The sequence below is a fragment of the Branchiostoma floridae genome, chromosome 2, assembly GCF_000003815.2.
Source record: "Branchiostoma floridae strain S238N-H82 chromosome 2, Bfl_VNyyK, whole genome shotgun sequence".
Taxonomy (NCBI): Eukaryota; Metazoa; Chordata; class Leptocardii; order Amphioxiformes; family Branchiostomatidae; genus Branchiostoma; species Branchiostoma floridae.
The window spans coordinates 26,355,594-26,377,628 of record NC_049980.1 but is presented as its reverse complement, the minus strand read 5'-3'; the positions used below and the strand labels follow the sequence as shown (position 1 = coordinate 26,377,628).

General features: G+C 44.8%; 1 protein-coding gene across 1 annotated transcript in view; it reads right to left on the bottom strand.

The window, feature by feature from the left end:
• LOC118409095 (scavenger receptor cysteine-rich type 1 protein M130-like) overlaps window positions 1-22,035 on the bottom strand; it is a gene marked incomplete in the record, with an annotated part of 37,721 nt that overhangs the window by 293 nt on the left and 15,393 nt on the right. Inside the window, 25 exon segments of the mRNA XM_035809960.1 lie at window positions 1-1,658; window positions 2,001-2,145; window positions 2,387-2,511; window positions 6,200-6,304; window positions 6,747-6,908; window positions 7,940-8,206; window positions 10,209-10,369; window positions 10,895-11,036; window positions 11,561-11,752; window positions 12,231-12,423; window positions 12,943-13,136; window positions 13,398-13,657; window positions 14,120-14,283; window positions 14,587-14,703; window positions 14,918-15,092; window positions 15,355-15,610; window positions 15,748-15,872; window positions 16,479-16,695; window positions 16,906-17,202; window positions 17,760-17,936; window positions 18,141-18,228; window positions 18,404-18,613; window positions 18,883-19,002; window positions 20,486-20,629; window positions 20,871-21,016. Coding sequence (XP_035665853.1) covers window positions 1,333-1,658; window positions 2,001-2,145; window positions 2,387-2,511; window positions 6,200-6,304; window positions 6,747-6,908; window positions 7,940-8,206; window positions 10,209-10,369; window positions 10,895-11,036; window positions 11,561-11,752; window positions 12,231-12,423; window positions 12,943-13,136; window positions 13,398-13,657; window positions 14,120-14,283; window positions 14,587-14,703; window positions 14,918-15,092; window positions 15,355-15,610; window positions 15,748-15,872; window positions 16,479-16,695; window positions 16,906-17,202; window positions 17,760-17,936; window positions 18,141-18,228; window positions 18,404-18,613; window positions 18,883-19,002; window positions 20,486-20,629; window positions 20,871-21,016 — 4,508 coding nt within the window.

Here is a 22,035-nt window from a genome sequence, read left to right as displayed (position 1 = left end):
CATCTCTTGAGTTTCTGCCTTTCATTCGTCTTAATCATGGTCAGTTACAAGTTCTGATCATTACAGTTCTGATACAGTTCTGATATAACCATTTCGTCAAGCACAGTTTATTGTAAGTCTTATCTTAATGTTAGCCTAACATCTTGCATTGGTGGTGCCCATTCTTTCTTATATTGCTTATATTTTCATAATTGCCAACAGCAAATGAAATGTATTTCCATGACAACAGCCTGTTTCTCTATCATTACCTAGTGTAAATGCACACTAGTATTGACACACCATCAGTAGTGGTGTCTGAAATACTTTCTTATTTCTTTAAACTTGCATACATACTTTATTTGCACATTCGTAGGTCTATAAATTAAAATACTATGTAGGTTCAAAGCTGAGGAACATATCTCATGAAAATAAATACATTGTGAAACTAATTCTGACAGATGATAATCAAAAACTCTGTACAAACCCCAAATCAGTGCTATTTACCTTTTTTAAAACAGTGAAGAAAAGCACCGAGATGCTTGATTGGCTTGGAGACAAGTGAACAAAGAGTTTAAAAGATGAATAAAGATATAAAATAAATCTTAACATCTAATCTAGTCATAACATAAAAAAACTCTGTAATAGGCTATGAACGTACAATAATGGACTAGAGCATGCAACACCTCAACAAGAACATTATCAACAGCAATAATAATAAAAACAACACCACTCACACTATGCCCTGTAAACCTCAGTAGTCTTCAGAAGAACCTTCCTTGCTTATTTACAGTAGATATAAAGATAGAGCAACAATACTTTGTGTTCTGTAGAGTAGCTAAGGATGACTCCTAGTCCTAATACTGGAAAATAGACATTTGTAAGTGCTTGAAAATTGCAAAGCTAGCTGGTTTCAAGATATACATATCTAACATCTCACTGTAAATGATATGCGTGTTCTTACATTTCAACAAAATAACTTACAGCTAAAGATAATGATGAGTTTAAAATAAATAAAAGCTCCAACCTCAGGAAAGGCTAGGCCATTAAATATAATCTACTCTCAGTATTGATTCATTTCTTGTTTTAAAACATTTACAAAATATGAGCTATGTTTGGCTGTCTGCAGATCTATCTGGGAAATCTGACAAGTCTTCAGATCTTTGTGCTTCACACCTCTGACTCTCATCCTGCAACACGAGGTGACTCACTACATGCTAAGTTTGGACCTGAACATCTTAGCTACCTCAGGTCAGTGAAAAGGTTCAGGATCATGTAATGTGAATATTAACAATCTTTGCTGAGGATATTCTGTATTATATACAACTCAATCTGCAGGGTGCATTGGGCAGGACATTATAGCTTGACGTATTTATTCTGTGGGCCAGGGTCGGGGCTGTAGATGGGCTGCTGGTCGGGGTAACTCTCCTGCTGTTTGGTGTCGAGTTCCACAGACTCCCCAAGGAAGGCCACCGTCTGGTCCAGCGCGATGCTGTGGGTGTTCCTGCTGGGGAAACGGAAGTTCCGCAGTTTCTCCGGCATCTTGATGGTGTAGGGGCTCTTCCTGTTGCGCAGGTACCTGAAGATGAGCACGGCGCCGATGAACAGGAACACGACAAGCACTGCGATGATCACACCCGCGATGATGCCGCTGTGACTGGCATCCTCAGGGAGGGGGGGACCTACAGGGACAACAAAACATGTTTCTTTATTCATTAAGATTCTCCAAATACAGTGGAAGGTATGGCAGAACTGGTGTTTCTTATTATAGAAGACGCCTTTTAAAGGGCGCCATAACAAAATACAAGATCCATGTCAGAAGTACAAGAGCCAATTTTCTATTGGCTGCATAGCACAACATGTCTGCTAGCTTTCATTAAGTTGAGGCTGCTTTTATACTGTCTGTACAACAGTCAGACCCTTGTAGTAGTAACTCTAAGCATCAGGAAAGGATAGATTCTTGAAACAGACAAAGGTTCAGGGCTTGCAAGAGTCCAGGAGAGCCAGAGTGATGTAGCACCTACCAGTCACATTGATCACAGCGCTAGCCTGGTCCTTCCCAAACCGGTTCTCTGCCAGGCAGGTGTAGAATCCAGACTCCGACAGACCCACCCGGATCAGCTGCAGATCACCGCCTGGCAGCCAGACATGCCGGGAATCCTGCGGGACCTGTGGGCAGAGGGGACAGTTTTCATGGGGGTCACATACTTCTATTTGGTTCAATTTACAACTGGTTACTATCATACATGTGACAGTTCTGTCCAATATTTTAATTTGGTCTCAAACTGCAGTTTGGTCTTAATTCATTTACCACAGGTCACATTCATGTTTGGCCCCATGCTACAGCTTGGTCTCATACTAAAGTTTGTTCTCATAGTACAGTTTGGTCTCCCACTGTCCTGTACTCTACCTGTATTCCGTCCTTAAGCCAGGTGATGGTTGGGGTCAACACTCCAATGGTCTCACAGCGGAGTTTGATGGCCTCTCCTGTGGACAGGTTGTAGCTCATGGGACCTTGGGTGATGTGTGGAGGACCTGCAGTAGATAGGAAGGTCATGACCTTTAATGGTAGTGATTGTTCATGTCATGCATTTCATAGAGAAAACACTGTAACACTGATAGTGATATCATACAATGTAACACTAATAGTGATCTCATTTTATCATTTAGACAGTATGGTACATACTGTAGAATGAAACCTCCATGTCTAATATCTGGGCACATTTCAATTGTTCACAAGATCCCTGCATCTAACTCTGGCTGGCAGGGTGCCAATCTACAACCTCACACAGAGAGTCAGGGAAGCCACAGTTCCAATGATCGAGAAACCCAGGTTACCAAGAACCCAGGTCACCATGAAAAACAGGTATACTAAGAATCCTTTGCTGTGTAGTTTGTTAGTCTCAAAAGCTTGTATATCTAGTATTTACAACTGTAAGTAGTCAAGTATCCGGTTCTTACTGTTACCCGTAAAACCACTACCTGATATTTCTGTCAGATCAATAGTAATGTCAGCAAGATTTAGTGGTCCAATGGGTCATGGTTCAGACGTTACTGGGTCATGGTTCAGGGGTTACTGGATTGCCTGATGGACATTCACAATCCCTATTAACTCCTGGACTTGTTTTATTGCCATGGCCTTGACAGATGGGGCAGCTGGGAATTGCACCAGCTTGGAAACACTGAATTTACTGCTTGCCACCTACAAACATGATATTCAGAATCATAGAACCTTACTTAACAACCAACAAGGAGGCCAGAAGAAAAACATCTGAAGGGACAAAATACAGCATTAAGCAAGTTCCAAGCCTAAATTCATTTAAGTCAGCTTTGAAAGACCTAACATAGTCTCAGTACTGAGTAGTGACCTCTGACCTCCCAAACTGTTGACCTTGGATCCGATTATGATTTTGATTTATCTGTGTCTTTCATGTTTCAGTTGTATTTATATGTTCCGACGTGTATGTCTACTTTTCTCTCTGTAAGTTGTTTTTTTATTTCCTTGTATGTATATGTGAAACTGGGCCCTATTGAAAACCAGTGTATTAGCACTGAATAGGCTACCCAGGTGTATGAAAATAAACAAAACAAAAAAACCAGCATAATTATGTATTACCTGGGATGTGACTTTCCAGTTGCACAGATGTTCAACAATTCTATTTCTGCCTGTACTGTGCAGTTCAAACTGAGTTCCCTTCTCATCAAAATCAGCCAACTGCAGCTCTTACAAGTACTTTTAGTCATGTCATCAGTAACACTTTCTAAGGCCATGGATTCAAGGCAAACATCCAGTTTATTTTGGGAGATGATAGCTGTGACTTCATCAGTGTTGGTGTCAGCCCACACAGCAGCAACAACAGCCTGCAGTCCTATTCTGAACAAAGTTGTTTTCCACAGCCTTATGCTGCAGTCAGAAGTCCTACAGCCCCAAATGGCAGAACAGTGTGGTGATGCAAGAAACGTCCCACAGGGGACAGGCCATATCACCATGGTAATGCTACTTCAGTGTGACGATTGAGAATATCATTGACATCCGTGGGCCTGTCAATTTCACGCCTTACTTGTCTCATATATTGGACCTCTGGAGATGGGAACTTCCTTACACACTATCTAACTCATCCAAGCATAGTAAGGAACAAAACAAACACTTGAAAGAAAAAAAGACACAAGCTGGTGTCCAGCTGCGCCACCGACAAGCCAAGAAATTGGGCCACTACTGGCCATAGCCAGCAACTGTGCCACTACTGACTAACCTAACAACTGACCAGCCCAATAAATTGCTACAGACCAGAGCAACACTTTTATGTCAGTACTGACCAGCCCAACAGTTGTGCCACTACTGACCAACCTAATAATTGGGATACTTCTGACCAGCCCAACAATTTTGCTACTGACCAGACCAACAATTTGCTACTGACCAGGCCAACAATTTGCTACTGACCAGACCAACAGTTGTGCCACTACTGACCAGCCCAATAATTGTGTCACTTATAAACTGACCAACCCCACAATTTGCTACTGACCAGACCTACAATTGTGACACTTACACTGACCAGACCCACAATTGCGCCAATACTGACCAGCCCAACAATTTGCTACTGACCAGACCTACAATCGTGCCACAACTGACCAGCCCAATAATTGTGTCACTTAAACTGACCAGCCCCACAATTGAGCCAATACTGACCAGCCCAACAGTTGTATGTGTTACTACTGACCAGCTGCCCAACAATTGTGTCAGTTGTGTCAGTTGTTATGGCCCCCATTTTGCGGCTGACTGAACAGCCCCCAACTGTGTCATCAGCAATGAGGCGACCACAGGAAAATAATGACTCTCCCCCGTTAATTCATGGCTCACCCCTGGTTAATTTCCAGTCAGGAGAAGCAGCCAGATGGGGCCAATGAGACAAAATCCCTCAGTGCTAAAAATGTCAATACATATAGTGGGAGAACCTATTTTAGTTTAAACCTATTTAGCCTCACTGTAACACCCTGAGCGGAGGCCTGTTTGAATAACATCACAGAGTGTAGCCTTCTGCTCAGCATCTGAAACTGTGCTGTCCATTGGGAGGGAGTGGAACTGGGCTATATTGCAGCCTGTAATGAGATTAATTCAATGTAGCCCCAGTTTTAATACAGATAATTGGGTAGTTTATCATGGGCCACTGCAGGCCAATCCTGTGTCATCTCAAGGGACAGTCACATGGGCCACTGCAGGCCAATCCTGTGTCATCTCAAGGGACAGTCACATGGGTCACTGCAGGCCAATCCAGTGTCATCCCCGGGGACAGTCACATGGGCCACTGCAGGCCATTGCTGGACAGTCGCCGGGGACAGATACAAAACAGAAATCTTATGGACTGATGTGAGTTGTCTTTCAAGTTTGACTCTGAATCTGACTGACATGTCCTTGGTGCTGAACAGACCATCAGCTGTTTGTGGAACTCCTTGTGCAGGATGTAAGTAAAGCCCGGAACATCTCAGGGCAGGCACCTTCTTGTCAACTGTGGTGCTGGTGTTGGTGTAGGGAATATCAACATAGAAGGACAACAATCAGGGTGGCCTTTGTTGGCATGTCATGGATTTGTTGTATCAACCATGTGTTAACTTTCAAGGTTGAGATAAGAAACTCCAACTAAGCTAAGCTAAACTTATGTGCAATGAAATGAGCACTGAGTCACCCAAACCAACACTTATGAACAATAAAACAAGCCCTGAATGAGGCAGGCTGAAGTTTACGGCTGTCCTGCACCCCACACAGGAAATGACACCTGATGACTCAGGCAGAATGACTCACAGGAGAAATCTGTGTCTTCCAGAGGAAGTGAATAACTATGACAAAGACTGGCAACCTCCCTAAGGTACAATAAAGAGCCTGCAAAGTTTTCCCTGTCAATGTCAAGTCTGTGTCTTTCAGATAGATTAACCTCCCACAGTTTTAATGTTGTCAGTTTCTTGCTGGTTAAGCGACTATTGGGCTAGACATCCAGCTATTACCTTTACTTGTTTATCTATTTACTTTTCGTGCTCTCTCGCAAGACTAGGTCATCTGTGAAAAATTACTTTGACATTAAAAATTTGGAGGTACAAATGTATGTCTCTATGCCTTTAAAAAAGTCAATGTTTGAAGAATATTGTAGTGAATGAATCTATTCATACTTGACTGATGAACCTCTTCAACATTATTTTTAAGTGTTTTGAATGGTACAAATTGTGTACTGACCTCGGACCAGCAGCTGGGAAAACTTGGAGATGATCATGACGTCATTAAGAGCAATGCAGGAATAAGTGCCCATGTCTGCTCGCTTAACGTTCAACACTTGCAAACCTGCAGAGGTACAAACATTAGCAATGTGGTCAGTGATTATGATTGGGGTTATGGTCTGGTGGGCTGATGTATCTTGAACCAGAACAACAAAGTGGCTAGGGGTCAGGGTTGTAGGTGGTTCTTGCTTAGGGGATAAAATTAAAGCGTTAGCTAGGGATAAGTCTGGGTTAAGGGTTAGGGTTATGGGTAGGTCTGGGTTAGGGTTAGGGTGAGGGTTAGTGTTATGGGTAAGTTAGGGGTAGGTCTGAGATAGGATTTAGGGTTAGGTAACTTATGGGTAGCAGAGTCATTTGGGTTTGAGGTAAAATTGGCTTGGGTTAGGATTTGGGGTTGTGACCTTGTGTATCTTGCGACAGGATAGCAAAGCAGTTAGGAATATTGTTATGGATCTGGATTAGTGTTGAGGATTAGCATTACAGATAGGTCTGTTGAGCTGACATACCTTGTGCCAGCACAGCAAAGCGGTTGGTTGTAGGAAGGTTGTCCCCGTCCTTTTTCCACAGCACCTGTGGGCGGGGGCTGCCTGTCACCTGACACGGAATCAGTGCTGTGCCGTCCTCGTCAACAGTGACATTGACAGGCTCCTGAGTATAGCTTGGTGGCACTGCAATATAAAAAAAATTATCTCATGTACAAGAGAAAGGGATTGGTTGCACCATGTGTACTGGTGTACTGAAAAACAGAAAAGGTTTGGTACACCATGTGTACTGGGGTGGTACTGAGGAACAGAAAACACATGTTTGGTTGCACCATGACATGAGTACTGGGATGGTACTGAAAAATAGAAAAGCTTTGTTTGCACCATGTGTGCTGCGCTGGTATTGTAAAAGTTTAGTTTAAGTTTGTCTATGAGGTTTGAGGTGTGATTTCCTGGGTGTCAGACTTGTGCATGAGCTGATAAGTCAGACGTTTCCCCCAAAGGGCCAGAGTTGGATCTGAGTTTAATGAAGAAACTCTCGCTGAGATATTGACCACGCCCTACTGAGATCATCACGGAGATTTAACAAGCGTCTGGCCCAGTTTGGGCTGTCCAACATGTGGAATGACAGAGTCCAGGCAGGCTAATGGGATTTGTGATATAATTACCTGGGAATGCTGTGGAAATGTCAAGCCAAACTTTCTGATGAAATCAAATAAGCCGACATAAAGCAGGCCCCCCCCACACATGCACCAAATTTTATAGCCTCTGTGCTACACTAATACTAGGTTACCATCTCATTATACAGACTCAGTGCCACACTAATACAACTCCTGGGTTCATAGACTTTCAGATCCAGAAAAGGACTGTCGGGCATGACTTTCCAGCAGAAAAAATAACCCCCAACCCCACATGCTATAAATAAAGTTGATCCTATCTTAGCCACCAGGTGTTTGTTGACCAGACATTAGTGAAAGTGCAGACTACCCTGTTGAGGTGGCACAAATTGCATTCTCCAAATGCCAACTTCCACCTTAAAGTCTTCTGAAGGATGACAAAAGACACAGATGTAATCATAAAGCAGTCTGAACATGACCTTCATTGACCTGGAAGTGATTACAGAAAGGTCATGATGTCCTTTATGTGACATCTGTGTGGTACAGACTTTTACCTGGAGGTGGAAGCAAAGTTTTACCTGAGTAGATCAGAGGTTTTACCTTGCACGGTGAGTGGGACGGAGGCAAAGTCGCTCCCGAGGATGTTTTCAGCAATACAGCGGTACTCTCCGCTGTCTGCCTGCTGCACGTCATCGATGTACAGGGTTCCATTCTCATCATAACTGGAGTAGCGATCTTCCTCCAGCTGATGACTGTTGCGCTGCCAGGTCACGTTAGACTCTGGTAACCCGGCGATCACGCACTGCAGACACGCACGGCTGCCGACGACGGCAACGCCTGGCTTTACAGACACCACCTCAGGTTTTTCTGTAACCCAACAAAAAAATACACACAGTTATGCACAAAGTATCTTTTGTAAAATGTTTGACAAATGTCCAGAGATCATCTGGGAAAGGGATGAACTCAGAATCAAGTGGTTGTTTGAAGAGAGGGTCTCCGAAATTTCTAACTTCATACGCAAAGCTTGGAACCAAAGAAGAAGACGATTATACACATGAATACACAACCTGTCCACTTATACACAACTGTTATTGTTTTATTATGTTTCCCTTATGTTCTGTATAACTTCTGCTCTGTTTAGCTCTGCAAAACCCTGATTCGATGGTTTTGATTTCTGTGATTATGATTATGTTTTGATATCTGGTATGTTATCTGATTTGTATAATAGTTACCGATTATGTTCCTGCCGTTCTTCCTGTGTTATATTATCCTATGTTCACTTATAATTTATTTTGTATGTGTCTTATAAGCCAACGTGGGCTGGGCGTTCTAACGCATGACACGTTAATAAAATTCATTCATTCATTCATATAGCCTGGCTTCACAGACACCACCTCAGGTTTCTCTGTAACCCAACAAAGAATACAGTTAGCCTGGCTTCACAGACACCACCTCAGGTTTCTCTGTAACCCAACAAAGAATACAGTTAGCCTGGCTTTATAGACACCACCTCAGGCTTCTCTGTAACCCAACAAGGAAATACACACACTGTTAGCCTGGCTTTACAGACACCACCTCAGGTTTTTCTGTAACCCAACAAAGAATACAGTTAGCCTGGCTTCACAGACACCACCTCAGGTTTCTCTGTAGCCCAACAAAAAATACACACACTGTTAGCGTCAAAGACACTGCCTCAGGTTTTTCTGTAAGTTAACCCAACAAAGAATACAGTTAGCCTGGCTTTACAGACACCACCTCAGGTTTTTCTGTAACCCAACAAAGAATACAGTTAGCCTGGCTTCACAGACACCACCTCAGGTTTCTCTGTAACCCAACAAAGAATACAGTTAGCCTGGCTTTATAGACACCACCTCAGGCTTCTCTGTAACCCAACAAGGAAATACACACACTGTTAGCCTGGCTTTACAGACACCACCTCAGGTTTCTCTGTAGCCCAACAAAGAATACAATTAGCCTGGCTTTACAGACTCCACCTCAGGCTTCTCTGTAGCTCAACAAAAAAAATAACACACATAAATACACACACATATACACACACAAACACACAAACAATAACAACAACAACAAACACACATACACAAACCACCAAATCCCAGATCCTTATGGAGGCTGACACCCAAAACAATTGCCCCCAGAGAGTGCCAGAAACAATTAGGATAGCAATACATCAGAACGTGCCTGTTCATTACCTAATTCTGCTAATTAGGAAGGAGATGAGATATGCAGCTGCATGGCAGCAGGATTGGAGGGTTACAGGGTGCAGTATTGGGATGGAACGTTGTAAGGTCATTCACAATGTCAGACGATATCAAAATGCTGCAGAAAGGATATTAAACACCTTACTTTGTCTTATAATGTGGGTACCTAACAAGCCTTGACAGTTTGTTATATGTGTTAATCAAACAAGTATAGCTTGGTTGTATGCTAGGTTTACTGTCAGTGGTAAGTATTCCAGTCTGTCTGTTTGTTAGGAAACTCTCTCTAGTCAGCCAATACAAAAATCTACTCACTATATATGATTGTATATATTGGATTAGGGTCAGGTTAGAGTACTTTTATGTTCTGTTAGGCTTACACTGACTTTATTCAAATTGCGACAAAAACAATGTGGACATCAGGCAGCAGGCTGATATCGTGACCACATACATATACACAATACAAAAAATGAACAAATAGGCCTAGGATAAAATAATTGATATACTTAAAAACAGTTACAGCTGGAACAAGTTTACAACTAGACAGTAGCACAGCTGGAAGTAAATCATTTAGTAGTAGTTAGACATACTCTTGAAGTGCATTGGAAAGTTGCCTATTGATGACAAGGTCATGGGCAGGTGAAGAGGCGTACCTTCAATAGTGAGTGTTGCGGAGGCTCGTGCCGTGCCGCGGGTGTTGCGTAGAAGACAGGTGTACTCCCCGGAGTCCTCCCGGTGTGTTCGAGAGAAGTGCAGGTTCCCGTTTCGCAGGACGCTGACACGACCGCTGGTGATGTCAGCAGCTGGGAGGGGTCTGGGGACAATAGGGGGGGTTAGAAGTGAAGCTAACAACAGAGGGGATCTGGGGACTGTTGAACTTGTGGTAGCATAAACCATTCTAGATCCACAATGTCAACATGATTATAATGCTAGTTCACCTTTATCCGTGGGGTAACCTATATCAGATTCTGTTGTTTTTAAAAGCAGGGTATTAAGGGATATTAAGCCGATGGACATCGGTTTCAAATTGCAATATTTTTAATGTATTAAAATACATGTATACAAAATATTGCAGTTTGACGTCGACTTGATATCCCTAAATACTGCTCCTAAAACAAAAGATAAAGGTTACCACACGGATAAAGGTGAACTAGCGTTACATGCAGGAGTCTTCCTGGGATTCCCTGCTGTTACAAGGTTGTTGCCAATTATTCAAGGTCATGCAGGAATGTTAGATAGATATCAGGACAAATTTAAAAGTCATATACTATGTTTATGCAATTTCATTGCTGCTTTAAATCAGACCAAAACATCAACCTAGCCAGCTGTATGCTTGTACCTGCCATTCTTGAACCAGTTGTCCACGGTTACGGATGGCGCGGGATCACCAGCCGCCTGACACGCCATGTTAGCCGCAAAACCAAGCCGGGCCGTTCGGTTGGACGGCTTCAACTTGAAGTCCGGCAGGAAGGTGGCAACAACTGTGGAAAAGATTTGAGTCAAAACATCTCAGAATGCTACAGTTGGGAAACTGTCTAATCCTGGCTCACAATGGAGAATTAAAGACCTGAGATATGCACTTGTTGTCCCAGCATACGTGTTTTTTTTTCTCTCAAACACACATATCACAATATGGATTTTAATCCAGGCACCAGCAAATGACACAATGCTTTGCTATGTTTCAGCAAGTGGAGCTGAACCTGAAATATTTCTGCCTGTTCACTGGGAGGACTCAAAGCTAATAACAAAAGGATGGCACAGTGCTGACATTTACAGTTCCTAATATGCTAGATGCTAAAGAAGCACCATCTACTGAATTATAGATGTAGGACAACTAAATTTTGCCTGTCCTTCCCACACTTTACCTTTCCACACCTCTCCTTCCTATACCTGTCCTTCCAAATGCTATCTTCCAATGTCTGTGCACACCTATCTTTGCCAACGCCTGTATATACCTGTCCTGTGCACTACTTTTCTTCCCACACCTGCGCAGCGCTAAGCTCACCTGTACAGTTGGTTCCATCTCCAACCTGCCCATCAGGACAGCCCAGGCAGACTGACTCCGTGTCACGACCTTGGCTGACCTCCACACAGTTCACGCCAGGATAGCAGCTGTCGCCATGGCAACGGCTGGGTTCAGTCTGCCGACACAGGTTCAGTGGTGGATGTTGATGGGAGGAACCATCGCAGATCACACCTAGAAGGGGGACACGCATATAATTTGTCAAATGGATTCTTAGACCTCTCATGGCACAAAAAAAACAGTCATGTCCTGATGCACATGTAACCAGGGGTAGTGGGGTCGTGTGACGCAATCGGCAGGGCATTCCATTCATAACCCAGAGGTTCTGGGTTCGAATCCGTTGATGTGCCACCGATCTTGTGCCCTTGGAAAAGGCACTTAACATGACTTTCCTCATTTTGCTCAGCCTCAGGTGAAAATAAGTACCTAGCTTTGGTTAGGGCTGCCCTTCGGATAGGACATTTAATGGAGGTCCCTTGTTTGAGGACAGCCACACTTTGAGCATGTTTAAGAACCCATCATATTTATCAGGAAGAGTAGGGGTCCTTACTGGTGGGAGAGGATCAAATAAATCTGTCCGGATATGCAGCTTGTATAGTTCAGTACAAGCCTGGTGTGTTATGCCATACAAACAAACATACTATTGCCCCACCTGCGTCCTCAGTGTGGCCAGAGTCGCAGTTGCCCTGACCCCAGCCCTTCTGACGACAGAACGTCAAGGACTGCTCGTGCCCAATGCAGGCCACATCATCCATCCACACCGGCATGTCAGCGGACGCGGCACCAAATGCAGACGAACGCAGTGCCTGGACCGCCCGGCCTAACCCCAACTCTTGGCACACCACCTGCAGGTCAAAGGGCACAGAGGTCAGGTTATTGGTCACAGAATAGTACAGGTCTGAAGAGAGAGTACAGAGCAGGTAATAGATCAGGGTAAAATTCTTGACTCTCACTGTGGCACAAACTTAGCTTAACTGAATTAATGTTCATCATATAGCCCTCCCTTAACAATTTCAACAGGTTGCTAATGGAAAATACTCATATAGTAAAGTTTTTTTAAGCACGACCAGGGTAATACTCACATCCAACGTTTTGATGTCTATCAGACACCATCATCATGTGGATGGGGAAGTCAGCTACAGCCATGAACAGAGATGAGGGGGGATATAAACTGAGTCATGTTTGGGACGGCATTCTTGCTGCTGCAGTGCCACCTACCTTGGCCATGAGTAGCAGCGAGAAGCAGATCCAGCCCTTCTAACCCTGATGATGGTGTCTGACAGACATTGAAACGTTGGCTGTGAATACAACCTGGACTGTGTTTAAAAGAACTTTACTATATGATCATATAGTCCTGTCTTCACCTCAGCATCATGCAGGTCCCACTCGTCATGGCAAACCGTCCCCCACTTCCCATCATGCAGCACTTCCACGCGGCCCTCTGCAGAGCTGGCTCCGTTGACCAGACGCACCACCGGGCTGGTCGGTCGCGCCGGCAGGACATTGCTCAGCACGTGCCACCCCTCCCAGGGGGCACACTCCTCAACACATGTGTAGTCTGTGGGGGTACAATTGATTATAATATAAACTATACATAGCACAAATTGATTTCTTGTAGAGCAAATCCTACAAGGTCAGCACAACGTGTTGGAATAATTGTGTTAGGATGGGCATAAAGTTAAGATTATAGCATTAAGTGTTGTGCAAGGGGAGACAGTCAGTCTAACTTACAAGTGTTAGGAATTGTGTTTGGGTGCACGAGGCCGAAGTTCAGATAGTGTCCAAGGATAGGTGTGTTAGAATAGTATAACAAACCTACCCCAGAGAGCAAAGCCTGGCCTGCACTGTCGGCACACAGCGTTGTTGTCGGCATTGTAGCAGGACAGACAGTTGCTGTGACACGGCAGACAGCGGCGCTGGAGGACGTCACCATAGTAACCATTTGGGCAGTGGGCCACGCAACTGGTCCCATCGAGGAACAACGGGTCAGCGCAGCTGGTGCAGCGCTCCTTGCTGCTCTCACAGGTACTGCAGGAGGCGGCACAGTGCTGACAGATGCGGTCAGCTCCAGGGAAATACCTGCAACACAAAGGGAGCAAAGGATTAAACTCCCCCTGTATGTTCTCACAGGTACTGCAACACAAAGGGAGCAGAGGAGCTCCCCCTGTACATTCTCACAGGTACTGCAACACCATGGGAGCTACAGGCTACACATTCAGCAGCAAGGAAAAAAACATACTTTATAGTGTTTAACAGACTGCATATTCAGCACCAAGGAGAGAACCATTCTTTATAATGTTCTACAGACTACACATTCAGCACCAAGGAGAGAACCACTTAATAGTGTTCTACAGACTACACATTCAGCACCAAGGAGAGAACCATTTTAAAGTGTTCTACAGACTACACATTCATCACCGAGGAGAGAACCATTCTTTACTAGTGGTCCTATGGACTACATGTACATATTCATCACCAATGAGAGGTCTGTAAGTTAGTTAGTAGGTTTGTGAGTAAATTGGAAAGTTAGTGTGTACTCACCCCTGCCCACAGCTCTCCACACACTGCTGGGAGGAGTCGGGGCCACTACAGCGCACAGCTGCGTCCTCGGTGTGCTGGCAGTCTCCGTGGCCCAGCCCTGCGCTGTGCTTCGGACACTCCAGCAGCGTTCGCTCAGACCCCAGGCACTCCACGTCATCCAGCCACTGTCCCGGAAAGAACACCAATAACATAACCAAGACAACATCAACAACAGCAACAATGACATAAACAAGACAATGTCAACAACAACAACAAAAATAATCTGCAATCCAACCCCAACCACTACAGCACAGAACTGTGGCCAATAATTATATCGCATTAAGTATCTAGTTTGAACCCCCTGACCTGATAAAGCAGTATATTTGTACTTAGTATTTAGGATACGACCCAACCTGATAATGCAGTAGTTAATGAGTAGGATATGACCCCTGAGCTCATAAAGCAGTGCATTTTGTGTAGGATATGACCCCTGACCTGTAAGCTGCGACAGCGTTGCCCATGCTGAGCTGGCGGCACACGACAGTGACGTCCTGCATGTCCCACGTGTCATCACACACAGTCCCCCATACACCATCATGGAACACCTGTGGTAAGTAATCATTATTGTTAAAATGGTGCCATATGGTTTAAGATCTGATCTAGTTCCACCTCATGTGGTTCCCTTATAGTGACACTATGAGACCAGATAAAAAACAGATCAGAATGGATGGAGTACAGATTAACAGTTACACTTGATAGTTAAGCGAAGCTCCTGATTAAGTTTTTCCAGTTTCTAGGAGAGACCAACAACCATCTTACCTCCACTCTCCCTTCAAAAATGTCTGACCCGTTGACCAATCGTATCTCATCGCTGCCGCGCATGATGAAGCCGCTGCCACAGTTGTCCACGCAGGTGTTCTCCATGCTCAGGTACTTTGGAGCGGGGCACTGGATACAGTTGGTGGGGCTGTCTCTGCAGTCCGCACACTGGGAACTAAACAAATAAACAACACTGTAAGTGACATTGTGTGGCGTAATCGTCAGCGCTTTGGGCTCAGGCCATGTCATTGATCTTGTTCCCTTGGGAATGGCACGACTTTCCTCACTCCACTCAGGTGAAAAATGAGTACCTAGCTTTGGCTAGGGTCGTCCCTATGATAGGCACACTTGAAACTTAACATACAAACAGGAGATATTCCCTGCATTAGTGAATACCTAGTTCTCTACCCACATTATTGAACACCAGGTGATTTTACCTGCATTTTTTGCATGTTCCGGTTGCCTGATCACCATAATAGCCCTGCAGACAGTAGTCCACACAGCGGTTTGTGTCCGGGTTGAGGAACCGATCGTCACCGCAGGCGATGCAGTGGTCAGGGTCGCTTTGGCAACGCAGGCAGTTGAAGGAGCACTTCCCGCAGCTCTTTCCATCCTCGCTGACAAAATACCCGTCCGAGCATTCTGCCGATGTCACACACACACGGGACCTGTCTGGGCCTGAGCAGCGCACACCTGGATGTAATGGAACAAACATGTACGGAGATGCCAGGATCATGGGAAAGAGGGTTCTCATGGAATACAGCATATTGAGACACAAAAGAGTTACTGTTCATTCTGTACATGACATTAGGCCTTGGGACTTTTCTAACCTGCATCTTCTGAATGGCGGCAGTCGCTGACGCCCCATCCGTTGTGTCCACAGTGGAAAACAGAACTTTCGTTTCCGGAGCACTCCAGCTCATCCATCCAGATCTGGCCTGAGCCCTGCCCAAACCTGCAGCAATAGTAAACAATAAAAGTAATCAACATCAGTAAACATTAAAAGTAAACGATAACAACAACAGTAAGTGAGTGAATTGTGCAGTAAGCCCTCCTGTCCTATAAGAAGTATCCCTCTTCAGTACCCCCCTCCCTGTGCAGTAAGATGCCCCTGTTCAGTAATCCCCTACCTGTGCAGAAAGACCCCCCTGTGCAATAAGAACCCCCTGTACTGCAAGAACCTCCTATACAGTAAGACCCAGTGTACAGTAAGAACCTCCCTGTGCAGTAAGAATCCCCTTTGCAGTAAGGCCCCTGCTCATGCAGTAAGAACCCCTGTGCGGTAAGAACCCCCTGCAGTAAGACCCCCCCTGTACAGTAAGAACCCCCCATGCAGTGACACCCCATGCTGTAACACCACCTATACAATAAGACCCCCCTGTGCAGCATAACCCCCTATACCGCAAGAACCCCCTGTACAGTAAGAACCCCCTATGCAGTAAGACCCCCAGCGGCAGTATAAACCCCCCGTGCAGTACCCCCCATGCAGTATGAACCCCCCATGCAGTGAGACCACCTGTGCAGTAACCCCCCCTGTACAATAAGACCCCCCTGTACTCACACAGCCTCCCCCACAGCCTCCAGCGCTGTCCCCAGCTGAAGCTCCTGACAGATGACCTCTGCTTCGCTCAGGTCAAACTTGTCATCGCAGACAGACCCGTAGACGCCCCCGTACTTCACCTCCACACGACCTTCAAACGGAGTGCGACCGTCCACCAGCCGGACACGGTCGTACTGCGCCAGCTGGTACTCTGCGCAGCTCGCCACACAGGTGCTATCTGCCATCGTCATAGCAACAACAATTAAACTCCTCAAACACACTGCTTGCCAAAGGAAGATCTCAGCTAATGTCCATCAAAATAAGAATTTCAACTATCAAAGTAGCTGCACCATATCAATGTGTGATTGCAGCTGTTGTTATTTACATTCATACAAGGCTCAACACAGCCCCCCAAACATAAGATGATTAATGGCAAGAAGTCACTCACCTTGCAGATACATGTCCTCAGGACAGCTGGTACAGCGATCCGCAGCACCCTCACACGAGGCGCAGGATTGGCTGCAGGGCTGGCAGGTCCCGTCGCTGTCCCGCGCATGGAAGCCGTGCCCACAGCTGGACACGCACGTCGTGCCGTTGTTGTAGAAGCCGGGTTTGCACCGGTCGCAGGTGAAGGACGTCCCGGCACAGGTCAGGCAGTTGGCAAAGCAGCGCTGGCAGGTGTTGTCCAACGCGTTACCGTAGTAACCATCTGGGCAACTGGACTGGCATTGACGAACACCTGGGCCTGCAACAGAACACACAGGTTACATATGCACCTATCTCACCTGCAGCACAACGCAATTGTCTCACCTGTAACACACCTATCTCACCTGCAGCACAACATACCTCTCTCACCTGCAGCACAACACACGTCTCATCTGCAGCACAACAAACATGTCTCACCCAAAACAACATACAGGTTACCTATCTTACCTTACCACTCAACATACAGCAAACTATCTATCAACTTCACTCCAGCATACATATGGGTACCTCACTCCACCCCAATCCTCCCTATTGCCTTTACCCTTCCCCATCTTACCCCTCTATCCTCCTGCCCGGTGCAACTGTGCCCAAATGATACCCCATGCCCCTCCCTACCTACCCCTAGCCTGTCCCCCACCCCAAGCCTGTCCCCCACCCCTGTACTCAGTCCCCTGTACTCAGGCAACTCCATGCCCCATACCCTGTCCTCTACCCTGTTGTCCAACCATGCTGCCTTTCCCAGTCCCCTTTAACCCTACCCTGTCCCCTCACCTTGTTCCCCTACTCTGTCACCCCACCTAACAATACTATCCTCACCTTCACAGCGGATGGCGACATCCTTGTTGTGGTTACAGTTGTTCTCTCCCCAATCTTGTCGGTAGCAGTCCTCCAGTCGCTGTTCGTTGCCGTTACACATGACGTTATCCAACCAGATGGGTCCCTGGCCAGGCTCGATATCTCCTGAGTCCAGATCTATCAACCCCACTGCAGCACCTGGAGTATTATAGGATAAGTTTTCATTATAAAATTCTTTAGGGTTATGATCCGGTTATCTAAAAAGAGGTGTTTTTAAACATTGTTCCAAATTTTTCCATGACCTAAAACAATTGAAGTCTCATCTTAATTCTCATTGCTGCAAGGTCCTGTAATTTCTACAGTCTGAGAGTTTCCAGGAATTTGTGTCCTTTCAAGACTCACCCAGGTTCATCTGTCTGCAGGCCACCGTGGCTGCATCCAGGTCAAAGAAGTCATTACAGACAGTCCCCCAGTGTCCATCATATAAAATCTGAAGAACACATAAAAACAACATCACTGACAGTCCCCCAGTGTCCATCATATAAAATCTGAGGAACAAATGAATTAAAAAAACAACATTACAGACAGTCCCCAAGGGTAAATTCTATAAAATACAAATACACAAATGTTTCATGAGCTGAAAGTAACTTAAAAACAAGCTCCACCTCAATTCTGCCCTCTAATTGGTTATCTCCTCCAGCCAATCGGATGGCAGCATACATGTTGATCTGTGAGGTGTCCATCATGGCTGCATAGGTACCGGTGGGGCACATGTTGAGACAGCGCTGGTTATGGAAGACCTTTGGGGCCTTGCAGGACGTGCAGACCAACTGTTGTGCCGAGAACTCGCAGGTGAGACAGTCAGCAGGGCAGGGCTGGGGATAAACAACAGCAGGTCAACAATCAACAACAGGTCAACAACAACAAACAAAAGGTCAATGGCAGCAGCAAAGTTAGTCTTGGATAAACAAGAACAGGTCAACAGGAATAAACAACGACAGGTCAACAACATGACATGGAAGGTCTGGGAATCAACAACAACAGGTCTTTTTACAACAAATGAGGAAGGTCTGGGAACAACAACTGTCAGTAACAGCAAAATGCATCAATCCATAAATCTAACTGTACCACCCTGAAAACCCACCTGACAAAGGAAGTTAGTGGGGTTGCCATAGCGCCCCCGGCCACAATCGGAGACACAGGTGTGGTTGAGCAGAAACATGTCTGGTCCACAGGTGGTCTCACAGGCCGAGTCTTTCAGCACCTGGGAGGGAAGAGGCAAGGTCATTATTATTCACCTTGGTGAAATATTGCAGCCATGCAATAACTACCCAATCTGAGTAAGGAGGCTGTTTACCTGCTCCAGGCACCACCTCCAACAGTGTCAGAACGTCACTTTTACGTGCAACGCTTTTAGTTTTGCCAGTAAGGTTATATTAAGTGGGTTATCAGCAGGACTTAATCAGTTATGGATGGATTATCATGAAATTTGATCTGTGGAAAGTCTTACATATCCTTATAATAAGTTATATTAGTTCTTTTCTCTCTTGCACCCTACTGTATCTACTTCTCATTTCTTCAATCATAGGAATAGCTATCCTGAACATTGATTCTACTGCATGTATTGTATAATTATACATCTATCATTATGTTTGTGTATAACGATACTATATGACTGCATCAATGTCAGTCCATTTGTGGTCCTTCAGCATGTCAACCCCAAAAGGCAAAGTACTGTATTACTTAAAGTTTGCCTTAACATGAGGGTGAAGGAAAAGAAAGCTATAAAAAAGAAAGCTATAAAAAGGACAAAGGATGATAAAACCTCTTGACAATAGAGGATGATTAGGGGACATCTGAGTACACCTGTTCAAAAGGTGTGCAACAATGTTACATGCTATTCTTAGATGTGAAGGTCAGATAGGTCCCTTGTCCTCAAATAGCCAACAATGATTCAAGGTTCCATTTAATGGGGGGGGGTATTAGTAATCTCTATGTGCAAGATTGATGATAAGAAAGATTTGACTTACAACAAGACAACACGTACAAAATCCACATACATGTTCCATATGCAGACACATGTTTCATACCCAGATACATGTTCCACACCCAAAGATACATGTTCCATACCAAGATAGTCATGTCACCAGACCATGTTCCATACCCAGATAAATGTCCCATATACAGTCGTACATGTTCCATATACAGGTAGCAGTGTCAGAAAAACAGTCTTATCATAGACGTGATCAGATCTCGGCATGCATGGTATAGAAGAAAAGCCTGTTGGTCGATTTAACATGCTTGACTAAAGGTAAATAGCACACGTAACTTTTTTCATCTTGTCAGAAGGACAGCTATTGTCACTGTCACCTTGTCAGCAAAACATGCTATAATTACTGTCGCTCTCATCTTGTCAGGAGGACATATCAAAAATTACTGTCACTCTAATCTTCTCAGCAGGACATGTTATAAAGTAACGTTACTGTCACTCTTACCTTGTCAGCAGGAAATGTTGTAATGTTACTGTCACTCTCACCATGTCAGCAGGAAATGTTGTAACGTTAGTAGTACTGTCACTCTTACCTTGTCAGCAGGAAATGTTGTAATGTTACTGTCACTCTTACCTTGTCAGCAGGAGATGTTGTTAAGTTACTATCACTCTTACCTTGTCAGTAAGAAATGTTGTAATGTTACTGTCACTCTTATCTTGTCAGCAGGACATGCTGTAATGTTACTGTCACTCTTACCTTGTCAGCAGGACATGCTGTACAGTTGCTGTCGCTCTCCCCATTGGCACAGCGTCCACACAGCTCCAGGTTACAGGGTCGACACACCCTCTCCGAAATAACCCCGTACTCGGTCAGGCCACAGTCCACAACACAGCGCCCATTCTGAAACACCAGAATAGTTACTTACAGTTTAGTCTACCAGTCTGAGAATAGTTACTTACAGTTTAGTCTGCATACAACCTCCAACACAATCAATACTACATCCAAGGTGAACAGCATTCATTCTGAGCACAAAAGTTTGTCTGTGTTTGTAAGCTGCAATCTTCTTTAGGGTTGGTTTGCTTTTATCATGACAGCATTCATTCTGGAGTAGGACACTAGTAATAACAACACATGTACACACCTGAAGGAACATGGGAGCTTTACAACTGGTGCACACTTCCTCCGACTCCAGACAGTCCAGACAGTTAGAGGTGCAGGGAACACACTCAGCCTCCCCACGCAGGTAGTAACCCAGCCCACAGGTGTCCACACAGGTGCCGGTCTCACCTGCAAAACAATATACAGCATTAACCATCTCACCTCTAACACAACATACAACTTTTATCTGTCTCACCTGCAACACAACATACAACTTTTAACATGCATTGGCATTATACCGGTCATAAGCCTTATACCGGTCGATTAAAAATAGTGGAACTTAAAGAGATCTACACATGCAACAATAGTTATTTCTGAGGTATGCACACTTCAGACATCTAGGTGTCCAATACATCATTTACAAAGCATTGATAACAATGCATTCGAAGACAACAAGGCCAAAAGTTTTCAGGTCATTTTCGGGGCAGGCGAGGCTCGTCGTGGGACAAACACACTGTCACGTTCATCGCCAGATTTGTAGATAATAATCACATGTGTTCACGGCACAAGACGAGCGTGATTCAACAGCAATCTTGAATTTCTTTTGGTGACCTACAACTCGTGTAAAAGTGTGAGGAACCGTTGCATTATCGCCCGGATCTACGGCTGAATGGGTCAAATTGAACGTACGCCGCCATTTTCCCGCCATTTTTAATGCTACGGCCAGCAGTAAAGTTTTACGTCATAGCGGTTGTGACGGACCAAAATTAAATGAAAATTCTTGTCAGTATACGCCCATTTTCTCATGACTTTTTGTATGCTCATGCAGATTTTTGTTTGTGCAACTACTAACAGGAAAGAAAGGAACAGCAGAGGATGTATAAAGGTACATAGCGGCAGTTAATTGTGCCGTGTTTCGTTCGGCCGGTATAGTGCACCCCCTTCCAACCACGCGCCCGTTCTCCGTACAATTCCGCGGTGTGTTCCAATTACGATATTATGTTTTTAGCAGGACCAGAGAGACAAAATAATTTACACAGAAGAAGTGGCAAAGGTAAGCTGTAACAGCAACATGTAACTGGAGAAAATGATGCGTTGATGATTTGCCAAATTAGCATTGCTTGAGAAATTGATGATGATGATGATGATGATGAATGGTTTATTGGTAAAAAATCACTCACAGAAATTGCAGTAAACCGACCGGTATT